We start from the raw sequence: 12,741 nt of genomic DNA, 5'->3' as shown, positions 1-12,741 counted from the left end.
CTTCCTATACACTGCTACATACTCATTGTTTGACAAGATCTGCTTTAAAACTTTTTGTTAATTAATTGTAATTTTCGAGGTATAATGGAACACGTGCAACTAGAAAATCTTTAATATATGGACGATGGACGATTTCAAGTGATAAGTGGCGATTTCAAGAACAAAAATGTGACTAGAGTCTTCCTATACACTGCTACATTGTTTGACAAGATCTGCTTTAAAATATTGTGTTAATTAATGGTACTTCTTGAAGTATAAGAAAACCTTATTGCACTTATAGGAAAATCCTTACTATAGTCAAAAACTATATCTACAAGCCGTTATTACTCAATACGCAAATGTACTTCATATATTACGGAATAAACTTATTGTATCTGTTCTTCTCGTAACAAAAAAAACGTATTTCTATTTCTAATCGCAATGTTTGTATATATTTTTGTTTTGGTTTTAGTATTTTAAGTTTTCTTCTTACTATTGAAAAAAAATAAAAACAAAAATTAAGTAAAAAAAATAATTAATTAAAAATACAGAATAATAATCAAAATTCCGCTCTGTTAGAATCCAAGCGAGTATCTGAGTATCTTGAATAATGCATGACTCAATTTTAATTCGATCACAATTTCGAATTAATGTTGAACTTGACATTGAAGCGCTCTAAAACGGGGCGAAAATTTAATGTTTTTAATTTTTGTTTTCAATTAAGTACTTCACAATTATTTATTAATTTTGTTGCTCCGACGAAATTGGGTGGCTGCGTCAAGCGACTGTAATTAAGTCTGATTTTTTTAGATTCTTGTATGGACGATGGTGAGTCGCAGAGAAAAAACCAATGAACAAATAAATTTTATAAAAATCATGCGGTTTCTTGATAAGGGAAGATAATTGCATTGCATGTGACTTCAATTCCGCCTCATTATTGCGTATACTGAAAAAAAATTGAAGATATCAAAGAATGTGACTTGCTCGTGTAGTGAGTGGTGTGAATATGGATTATATAACAACTGTTTAATTAATAAAGTTTCGGCGTGAGTTACCCATGCGGTACTTCATGTTTATGGCCACTTCATTCTGACCTGAAAACAATATTTCATGTGCGAAAAATAAGAAGCTGACATCATTTAAAAAAAATATACATATATACTACAAATAGTTTTACAATATTTCATTTTATTTAGGTAATCGTATATAAAAGTTTAGAAAACATATAAAATATAGGCAAATTAAATAAAGCTTAAAATTAACAATATTTGTTATAATTTCCTTTATATTTAAAGCTTTTCACTGTATCCTAAGGCATAATTTTAAACTAACACACAACAAACTTGTCCATTCTGGCAATCCGTCCCGGGCCGCATTAGAGTCTTATGGCATCTGTCCATGCACTCTCCCAAATGTTGCGTACAAGGAGCTGGTCTTAGTGGCACTTCGCAATTTGCATTCGATTTGAATAGATTCGATCGTAATGATACGGAAATAAAAAGATATACCAATTGAGCTTATTGTTTATTTAAAGGACATAAATTAATTTAAAAGATAATGTGGATTTGTGCAAGCAGTTTTAAAAATTATATGCCAAAATTTTTTACTGTCAAAATTTTTGTGAAAATTATTTTTATTTTTAATTATTTAAGTTTCGAAATATTTCAACTTACATTCATAGCAACATTCCACACCGCGATGAGAATTCGTTGGGCACAATCCTCTAGTGGTAGTTGGTTCATTGCAGTCGCTGCTATGTACGCAAAGTCCACCAACTAATACACATTGGCGATCTCCTTGATACACCTTAACTCCCTGAAGCACTAGAATTAAAATAAATTTGTTAACAATACTGTGGAGTTCAAAATTTTACATTTACTTATGTACGAATATTTGTAATAAAAACAGAATAGCTTATAAATACTATACTTATACTAATTGTTTGATATAGTAATTAAAAAATTATAATTTAGTAACATATACTATATAGCTTATATAGTTTAGAGACTCCAATTCCTCACCCATAAAACAAATGAATTTTATTTTTTTACTATTATTTTTATATTTCCATGTAGTTATCTTTATCAGTTTGCGAATGGGGTTAAAGTATGCCATCAGTAAAGTGTAGTCTGTAGGGTTAAGTACATGCCTTTTTAGATTTGGCGTTTCTCCGAAGACTAGCCTTCACTATGTCTGTGTATTGTCATTAGGCAATACACCGTGGGCATGGCTCGATAACCATATAAGTGGTTATGAAGCCATTACAGTGACAAAACTCCAGTTAACTGATAAGTGGAGGTTTGGACACACAAACAGACAAATTCAGATTGTTTACTAAGCTATTTCAAAATCGATATAAGACTATATAGACATGTTATATCGAATAAACAAATACGACTCAGCTACGTAAGTTTAAATCTACAATATATCGTGAAAATGTAACTCCTTAAAGGGGACACAATAGATTTCATTTACATACTAAAATTTTTAAAAAAACTAACTCAAATTCATGTATTATTCAAAATGTAGGCCTATATACATATATCCAGAAAATTTTGATAATTCTTTTGATTAAGTTCTAAATAATATACCATAGTTAAATTTTATTAATTTCTCGACTTATCTGCAAAGCTGAACTCAATAAGTTCGAAAGTGAGATATTTATTTGCGGCCACCTGGCGGCTATCTCTATATGTTTTCTTTCTCTTTAGGATTATACATACATTGCTTATGTGATCTTTAAATTGGCTTTGAAGACGTTGCAAAAAAGGGGGGAAAATATATTTCTTTTTAATTATTTTATTCTAAGAAATAATAATAAAAGAATAGAAGTTATTTCCTTAAAGAAACTATTAAAAAAATATAAAATAAAAATCCAAACGCATAGTTTATATTTTAGCAAAAAAAACAGTTTTTATTATGAAACCCTGTATCTGAACCATGATTTAGTATGACATTATATTCATATCTAAATCGAGTTACAAATATTCAAAACAAAACGTAAAAATAAATTGTAAAATATCAGTTTCTAATTATATGGAAATTTCTATATATACACATATTATTATTCTAGAAGTTAGATAGAATTTTATTTAATGATTAGAGTAAATATTTAACAAAAGATAATGTCAGAATAAATTAAAAAATATAGTAATTTATATATTTATATATTCTTATTTAACAGTTAGGAGTAATTTTTTTTTAATGATATGCAATGCAAGTTATACATTTCGAAAAATTTGAAAAAAAAAAATATACTACTTAAAATTTAAGTGATATTGTTTTTTAAATGAGTGATATCATACAACCAGATATTTAGAATAATAATTTAAGTTAGATATATTTATAACCAACGAAAAAACTAAGATCTATGATGGCTAATCTATGCATTTATATGTTTCAACTGTATGTGAAGACTATGATAAAATAATACAAAATAATATATTAAAAAAAGTTTAAAAAATGAAATTAAATAATATTATACAACACAATAAAATAATATAAAGGAACCAGGTCAATTGATATGATGCGTCCCAAAAAACCGCTCGATATAAATGTCAACCTTCACCTACGCCTCACAAACTGAGCGTCTGGCAATCGAATGCCCAGCTGAATATCTATAGTTAAAATCTACAGGGGAAAATATTAAGTTGTTCTCCAACTTTTTTGTGGAGCGCCATTAATTTGTTAGTAGCATAACTAAAACTTCGAAACAATTTCAATATACCATTGCTCAGAAGAACATATCTAATATTTAAATTTATATGTTTTTTTTAACCATGGAAAAATTGAATATTCTAAAGTATTTCAATTCTTTATACAAAAAGTTTAAATGGTATTCTTTCCGAAACCGTAAAGGCATTAGTTAAATATGCTCCTTCAAAAACAATGATTTGTAAATGAGCTGCTTTGTTTAAAAGTGATCGTAAAAGGTTTGAGAAACATCGAAGAATATATAAGAAGAGCGTCAACATAAGAAATCGTTATAGAAAGCAAGTTTTGAAAGATCATCGATTGAATGGTGAGATTTAATAAAAGTTTTAGTCAGAAGTCCAAGCATTGATCAATTTTAATTGTTAAATTTTGGATTTTAAAAGGCTTTGTGCACAATTAAGAGAATCACACTTTGACAACAACATCTAAAATTCTTTAAATAGAATAAGAACGATTTTATGACGAAAAAGAATTTAATGTTATATTTTTTTGAATGCAAAAAAAATTTTTTTGCTTGGTAACTTAAACCGGTAAAAAAATAATTTCATATTATTGTTGCAACCCTTAATTGGTATATAATTGGTATCCAGTTTCCCAGTTTCCATAAACCCAGTTTCTATCAAAACAATGCACCTGCTTACACAAATCTTTAAAAACTATCGCTTAAATCAGTAAATTACTGGGCGTCTATACTGGCTAGACTAACAAAATATTTATGTTCGAATACTGATACGTTTTATTTTCGAATTTTCGTCTGCGAAAAATAATATATATATATGTGTTAGTGTAAAAGTGAAAATGTATGCAAAATCTTGCAAAAGTCTAGCCGGAGAAGACACTGGATTAAGATACAATTTGTTACAACAACCTCTTTTCGCTCTGTCTGCCGTGTCTTCTTCCACATTAAAAAAAAATTATTCTGATTCATGGAAAATAGTTAAAACATATGGTATGAATTATAAAATATAATTAAATCAAAATAAACACAATGGAATAATATTCAATTGCATTGAAAAAAGATTTTGTGAAAATAATTTATATAAAAAATAAATAATATTATACGCAAAGAAATTATATAATATAATATATATAACAATAATTATTTAACACATACTAAACACAAAATAAAAACAAAAAAATAATTAGAAAAGTAACCAATATGTGCATTTCATACTATTAATAAATAACTTTAACACCTGCATTACCCTAGAAAAGTTTATATAGAAGTTACTTACACTTAACAGATTTTAAGTACAATATCTAGTTGGCATTAGGCCTAGTTTGTATGCAAAACTCGTGGTAGCAAGGGACCAACGACCGTTGCAAGGTAAATGAATTTTTATAGAGAAAAATGCAGAATGAATTTTACGAATATTTAATCGTTATAATAACACAACGAACCTAAGTTTTATATTATTTAAATAGGAATAAATAATTTTAAATTGAAGAAAAGAAATAAGCTATTTGAAAAATTTAAATACTAAAAATTAAATGAATCAAAACTTGATATCATTTTGTAGGTCTATCTCAATTCGGTTTCAATAGATCTTATTTGCTTGCGTTGCCATACGTGATTTGCTTTAAACTGGGTCAAAATCGGTAAACAAATGCAATAATAATTCTGCCACTACTTCATAAATAATAAAAGATAATAAATATGTTTTTGTTAATAGTTCAATGAATTTTTAAATAATAAAAGACACAGATTGCTCAAAAAATAATCGATCTTTTTATTGCTACTTAACGAAATAATAAACAAAATAAAATAAATTTATTTGTGTTTAATTTTTAATTAATGTTTCGTAATTTTAACCTTATTCGATTAAATGAAATTGTTAAAAAAATGAAATAGTAATAATAATAAACAATCTCGAATGAATGAGGTACATATGTAATTAAATATACTCGTTATATTATGTACACATATAAATTTTCTTAGTTATACTATAACATATCTTGATATCTCAAGTCCTATTTAGTTGTTCTCAAGTCAATTTACACAATTTTTCAACTATTATCTGAAATCAAAACTAGTGTGGGAATGCGTTTAACTTCTCAAAGATGTTGCTGAAAGGAACAGGGTTCACTTAATGTACATCCCAGGGCACAGCGGATTTGAGGGAAATGAAAAAGCAAATGAACTAGCCAGAAAAAGGGGCGGCCAAAACCATTCTAATTAAAATTAATAAGTGGCTGAAAAGAGCAACTCAGACTGATTGGGATAATACAATTGCCTGCAGACAAGCTAAAGAATCCATGCTGAATCGATCAAAAGCCAGAACTAGGGAGTTACTTATGCTGAACAGAAGTGGCATCCGACTTGTCGCAGGGTCTCTCACTGGACATTGCGGAGTTAAAAAGCGTCTATCGAATCTGGGTATTACAAGAGACAATAGCTGCAGACTTTGTTGCGAAGAAGAGGAAACTGCAGAACACATTTTGTGTATTGTGATAGTCTCATCAGACTCATAGTTCGGTACTTATCCCACTTATCCACTTATAACACTTATATCCACTTACGCAGCGTACTTTACTGCTATTCGTCTATGGAAATAAAGTGGGTATGTCTCAATAATCCTCAAAGGATGCAATGACGTGGTGACAAGTTCCCAACCCTTTTTTAAAATCTAATCTAATTTAATTATCCGAAATTAGCATTCTAACAGAATTGAACCTTTCTTAACTATGTGCCACTTTATATTCAGAGAGGTGTGGTGCTTTCTCTACTCCTAATATAAAGCTAATTAGAGCAAAACACTATGAAGGAACTCGAGCTTTTAATAAAGACTCACCATTGTATAACGGAAACGGATTTAAAACTCAATAATAGAATATTGAAAATGTTATTAGTTTTGCAACTTGGGGAATTTTACACCTATGATATTACGATGTTAATTATTTTAAATCTAACACTATCGCTTTATTATAAATGAATGTATTTATGAATCAGATTGTATTATAATTTCTATATTCAGAATAATTGCTTTTGTTGTTATCAAATAAATCAAAAACAAATATATAATAAATATATTAAACATACGATTAATCAGTTGTGATTCCCATGCATTTCAAAACACTGTAATTCCTAATAATTTAGGTATGTAAAATTGTAATATATTTGTACTTAATAATATTATATATATTTTTTTTTTCGTTTTTGATTTTAAATTGTAGTCATTTTACGAAAAATAATGCTTAAATGATTAATTAATCAATCAATTATTCTTTATTCTAAATAATAAATCAAAAAAATGTTTTAACTATAGAGCTAGTAACGATCTGGACTATCGAGCTGGGTTAACGTGCTTAACGCTGTAAGGTGCGAACAAGAAAATATACGTATATATATTCAAAATACATTTTGTTGCGTTTACCATGCGCCGATACTCATTTACTGAGCTGGTAATACGTTATCGTGAGTACCCCTAATGTTTAAACTAAAAATTTATAAAAAAAAAATCATAAAAATAAGTAACGATATTAAGAAAATGAATGTTTACAAAGAATTGTATTCTATTAACGTCTTAAAAAAATCTTAGAAATCATTACTTAACTTCAATAACCCTTAATTTGTGCATAATATAATAAATTAAACTGCATGGTCTGTTTAAAATATTATCTAAACGCAATCCATTAAAAAAAACTGTTCTCACGATGCCATTAAACAATTTCCTGTAAAATTTGCATAACTACACGATTATAAGCACATGTTTTTACCATAGCAATTGGTTTTTATATCTGAACTTTATATGGTACTTCTATTTAAACATAACAACCCATGAATAATTAAAATAAATTAAATCTGATATTATTAATTATTTACAATTAACTACTACGCAGCGGCGATCTGGTTTTATTCTAAAACCATTTTAGTTATGGTAAAACTCTTTATAATATAAATAATATTATTTTATTAGTGAATTCAATGTTTACAAAAATGTTTACATATATTTTCATGCTGTTTTCAATATTCAACACGTAACATCCAAATTTTACTATTTAACGCCTATTTAGTGTCTTTACAATGGAAGGCACTACTCTTGAAAATTCCCAGCATTCACTAAAACCGTAAAGTCCCTCTTTCATTGTAGATAGTAGAATGTTTTCGTGATTATCATGAAGTGTACATACATTATAATTCAGATTGCGCAATTTTGTTTCATTAGACTATATTTTTTTTTCTATATTCTATAAATTGTTGTAAATAAATTTCAAGAAATAGAAAATCTCAAGAGCAATAGATCAAAAGGGCAAGCTGATAACGACATTTTTGTTTTCATTTAAATTAGAAATAGAAATATTTAAATACATTATAAAATTAAACTTTAATTATTTTACTTACTGTGATATTCGGGTACATCATCGACTTCGTTGTCTTCGACGTGGGCGCAAATGCCATTTATCGCCACAATTACAAACACAAATATATATAAAAAATTTTTCATTGACATTTTCATTTCTTTTTTTTTTCTATGTAATTTAAATTATTAATAAATTTATTATTAAATTTTGCAAATTAGTTAAAAATTATTTAAAAATTAAATGCACAATCTCTAGCAATGTGAGCAGTGAAAAAGTTCATACACAATCTTAAAATTTCTTCTTAATAGTTTTCTCATTCAATGGTGCAATAATATTTTTTATTTAATTTTATTTTATTTAATATTTTTTAATTCTGCTTAGTTAATTCCTCTTTTCATCAATAATTTTTATCACTTGTTTACACTGTTACGGTTCGTTCACAACTGAATGTTTCTCAACGCTCGTGATTTTGTTTAAATAAAATATTTTTAAAAATAAAGCAAATATTTCCAAACATCCAAGCGATCTTATAAAAACTGTCCAGATGTCAGTCTGGCGGTAGGTCTATCGGTCTCTTTGTCTCTTGGCCTGTTTGTCTGCTTGTCTGCTTGCCCATACGGTTTTTGCGCTTCTGTGTACATTTCGCACAATTGTAAAACCCTCAGCAACATTTTAATGAATGACTTGATAAATGAGCGAACTGAGTGCCAAGAGTGCCAGCCAGCATGAACTCATGTCCACAAACCAACAGACCAACAGTTGGTTGTGCACGTTCTCTGCGATCAGCAGCGGACCAACGTAGTATTTCCTGGATTTGGGGAAATCTAAATTGAAAGAATGATATCGTATCAAACAAATCAATATAATGTGCATCTTACAAGAAACACACTTCGTAGGAATTAAATTAAAGACGCTTTTTAAGAATCTCACACATCATATTCGTTAGTCACAATGTCACACGTAGCCAATGATCGTTTAGGCGTCCACTTACCCCCATAAAAATTAGCTGATTTTTCTGATTTTACAAAGCGATAATATATTCATTAATCTTTTCGTATATAAATATATTTTGCAATATATGGTATATTACACATATTAATAAATACTGTTTTCTGAGAGTGAACACGCTTTTTGTGTAATAAATAATAAAAAGTAAAAGTCGCAGTAAAAATAAAAATTAATATTTGTTCGGAACAAGCACCATTTATTAAAGTCGGAGTAAGAATTTTTTACTTATTTTTTAGACATTCTACAATTCTGATAAGTAATTGTATACATCTCTCTAGAAACATTATTTTAACTTAACTTCAATCCATTGAACAATACACGTCGGTTCGCATTTCTTCATAGAGCATGGTTAAAAAATACTAATACTATAAATACTTAAGAATCGAAACAGCTTTGGTTCTTCAAGCACCCACTGCTAAATTTTCTTGAAATAAGCATTTAATCAAAAAAAAAAAAATATGAACCAACGCTATTCCTGTGGTACCACAACGGGTAATTATTTGAGCTCAAGTGGGCTTTTTTGATACACAAAGCCACCACTTCAACATAACCTAATCTAAACAAAAAATATAAGCTTAACCAAAACTTGTGTTTCATAGAGCCCCAAAATTTATTGCTTTTATACAATCGTAATTAAAAAACAATGTATGGAAATGAAGCCCTATTTTTATTAATTTTTTTTATAATTGTTATTAATTTTTTCTTCACTTGAGACCTCGACACCTTAACACCCACCACTAATTAGGTGATAATGGCACCTAATAACTTCTGATATGTAAAAGAAGTTTTATAAAGATAAAATAATTATCAATTTATTGATCTTTTATATAGTCGATGTCAGTATTTCTCAATGAAAAATATACTGCAGACAGGACAGATATTAAATTGTTTTACAAGTTCCAAAAAAATATTCAATATAATTTAGAAGATATTTAATATCTTCTAAAAACTAATGATAACATTACAACAAAAAGATATAATATTTTATGGCAACAATAGCTTTATTCTATTTACATCTTTCTAAGTATGTATTTTGTTATAATCGTCTTGAACTGCTAACCCAATACTGCATCTGCTTTCTATCAATCTCGGCTCTTAACTAGCGAAATCCGGTGAATACTCGAGCCGCTAGTCAACGATACTTCAGACTGAAATACCAATATATGAAATAAATAAATGAATAAAATTTAAAAAAATAATCACAGGCAAAAAACTTATAGAAATAGAATCGTCTCTTATTATCTGATAGGATCATTTTATTACCTGATGAAAAATGCAAGCCAGTATAAATTAGATAGAAAATAGAAAATATAGTGATGTAAATACAAAACAATAAGAATACAGTAAGTTCTAAGCATAACACTCTTAAATATTTATACTATTTAATATATATATTTTAAAAATTATAATTAATTTTTTAGAATTTAAAATAGTTGTAATTTAAACTGATAAAAACATTAATTATAGCTAAATCACTACTGAAACTGCACAGCTTGAAAATTAATAAAAAATAATTCAAAAACTCATAATATATTTCAGCATTATGAACTGAAAATGCTCTATTGTTAAACTGAACTATCAGTTATCCTACTAGTACGAATATTTATACAAATCTATAACAAAGCAAGAAATTATCGCCTCTTTCACTCAGGCCCAATTTCTCCATACTCTACGCCCATGCTTTCTGGCTTAGATAAACCTACTCCGCAAGGTATTCAACTTATCTGCTCACATCTCTCTGCCTTAATTAGTGGAATGAAGTTCCCACATTGCTGTGGAAATCATTTCCATTCTTTCCTAAAAGGTGATTTTAGTGGGTTTAAGTCTCACAATGGCAGGAAATGATTATATCACAATTGAAAAAGATGACTACTCTCCTCTCAAAGATGTCCTAGAAGCCTTCATATGCTACCTGCAGGGTAGCATCCCAACAAGCAATTTTGATGTGCGAAATTGTTACACAAAATTTCAGTCAGTAATGAAACAGTAATGTTCCTTACACTAGAGTAATCAGTAGCCATCTTTTTATAGCCTAATAGTAAAGAAAAAGCACGACTGGCTTAAAATTGAAATATATTTAATTATGTCAATAATATAATTGTAATTCCAAATAATTTTTTGGATTCATATTAAATTTGATTGTGTATTATAGTGGGCACCATATGATATAAAAATACTTGCCGATGTTTTTATATTTATATTAATTATAGTTTAAAAAACTTCATTATGAAGAAAAATCATTCCATGCAGTTAGTGCTCAACTTAGCTTAAAGATATTCATTAAAATAAGCAACTTTGCTCAAAGATACATGCTAAAATACACAATAGCCAACTAAAACCATTTAAAAACCCCCTACTAAATGGAGAAAAAATATTCTTAACATCATTTACTAAAGTAATTAAATTATAATTAAAAAATGTTAGATTGCATATGAACTTCTTCACTCACACGCATAAACAATCAATGCTTAACGTATCTAGAATATACAATCGTATATTAAATCGAGTATTACGTAGTACGTACCCTAAACGCGAAAAAATAGAGTAAAAAGATGCTAGTTAATAGCACAATAAACAAAATAAGAACAAAAGAATAATTTTAGAGAATGAAGAAATGTAAGTGTTACTTAATAGAACTAAAAACCAAAGAAAAATTTAATATAATTATCATTCTATTTCAAAACATGGTAAAGTTAGTAAGCCAAATAACATAGTTAATCAATTTCATCTAGTTGTCAAATTTATATGACTGAATTCACAATAATCTCTATAATTTCTTCCGTACGATCAGTGAAGATATTAGCTTGAATAATAATAGAGAAGGAAGTATTTTGACAAATCAATTCAAATTATCTTGCTTTTCTATAATATGAGTGGTAGTTTCTCAATGTTCTACAAACATCTTGACTAAGTTAACATAGGTTAAATATTCAAAACGGTGCAAAATTATAAAAATCCATATAGCATACCATATACAATAGAAAACTTAAATTTATGATAAAGTCTTATCCATTTTGGAATTCCAAAACTTAAACGTTTAAAAATACAATTATAGTAAAGATTTCGATTAAATTTTATGACTCTATTAATATGTGGAAAATACGACATTCCTCAACTGTTCACATATCGACATATCCAACAAACACAAAATGTACCTCATCACTGAAGAAAATTCGATGCAAAAAATCGTCACCATTTTTTAATTCAGTTTTCACAACTTAGAAAACTTTGTTTTTATTTAAACGATGCTTTGTATGACAGTTTAAAAAATGTCACTGACAATGACAATATTAATCTGTATATTGGGTAGTAATATTAAATCATCTATAATCTCAAAATACCTACCATCTGTATGGGTTTATGTACGGGCATAATGAAAAACCTGTCTGAAAACAGACATAATGAAAAAAGCTGTTTGAGTAAAAAAGGCCACTTTTCAAACAAATTTAATTTTGAAACAAAAATATTGTTCGAAAGAATTGTTCAAGAAAAAATAAAATCGCAGAAAATAACCCATTTACACAAAACAAGGTTTTAACAATAACTTTGTCAAAAACAATGCAGGAAATGATATTTTTTTGTTTTAGCACTCTGAGATAATAGGTCCGTTCCACGAACTATAGTATAAACTGAGAGCGTAACATATATAAAGTGACAAATTACGCTCCTTACACAGATTTGTGTAAAGTTTGGTGCGAACACCAATGCCGCGCAAATAAACAATACAAAAATTTAAAT

The 12,741-nt window shown here is 28.0% G+C and overlaps 1 protein-coding gene across 2 annotated transcripts; it reads right to left on the bottom strand.

The window, feature by feature from the left end:
• Positions 1 to 1,281: 1,281 nt before the first annotated feature.
• LOC119685636 (U-scoloptoxin(19)-Tl1a-like) lies at positions 1,282 to 8,188 on the bottom strand. 2 transcript variants are annotated; one of them, XM_038099979.1, is made up of 3 exons: positions 8,036 to 8,182; positions 1,653 to 1,802; positions 1,282 to 1,423 (listed from the first exon to the last, which is right to left on the bottom strand). In XM_038099979.1, the coding sequence occupies exons 1-3, from the start codon at positions 8,148 to 8,150 to the stop codon at positions 1,302 to 1,304; spliced, it is 387 nt and encodes a 128-aa protein (XP_037955907.1). In that variant the 5' UTR covers positions 8,151 to 8,182; the 3' UTR covers positions 1,282 to 1,301. The 2 variants fall into 2 exon arrangements, with proteins under 2 accessions (XP_037955907.1, XP_037955908.1); XM_038099980.1 differs by lacking the exon at positions 1,282 to 1,423 and adding an exon at positions 1,544 to 1,585 and having other exon boundaries at positions 8,036 to 8,188.
• Between the last annotated feature and the right edge of the window lie 4,553 nt (positions 8,189 to 12,741).

This window comes from Teleopsis dalmanni, chromosome 2 (assembly GCF_002237135.1).
Source record: "Teleopsis dalmanni isolate 2A chromosome 2, ASM223713v2, whole genome shotgun sequence".
Lineage (NCBI taxonomy): Eukaryota > Metazoa > Arthropoda > Insecta > Diptera > Diopsidae > Teleopsis > Teleopsis dalmanni.
This window is presented reverse-complemented; position numbering and strand designations above follow the sequence as displayed.

Excerpts from the sequence above, each read along its gene's own strand:
- LOC119685636 (XM_038099979.1), bottom strand. The coding sequence starts at position 8,150 with ATGAAAATGTCAATGAAAAATTTTTTATATATATTTGTGTTTGTAATT. Across the intron at positions 1,803-8,035 it reads TGATGTACCCGAATATCACA|TGCTTCAGGGAGTTAAGGTG; the intron begins GTAAGTAAAATA and ends TTTTAATTCTAG. Across the intron at positions 1,424-1,652 it reads TGTGGAATGTTGCTATGAAT|TGCCACTAAGACCAGCTCCT; the intron begins GTAAGTTGAAAT and ends CAAATTGCGAAG.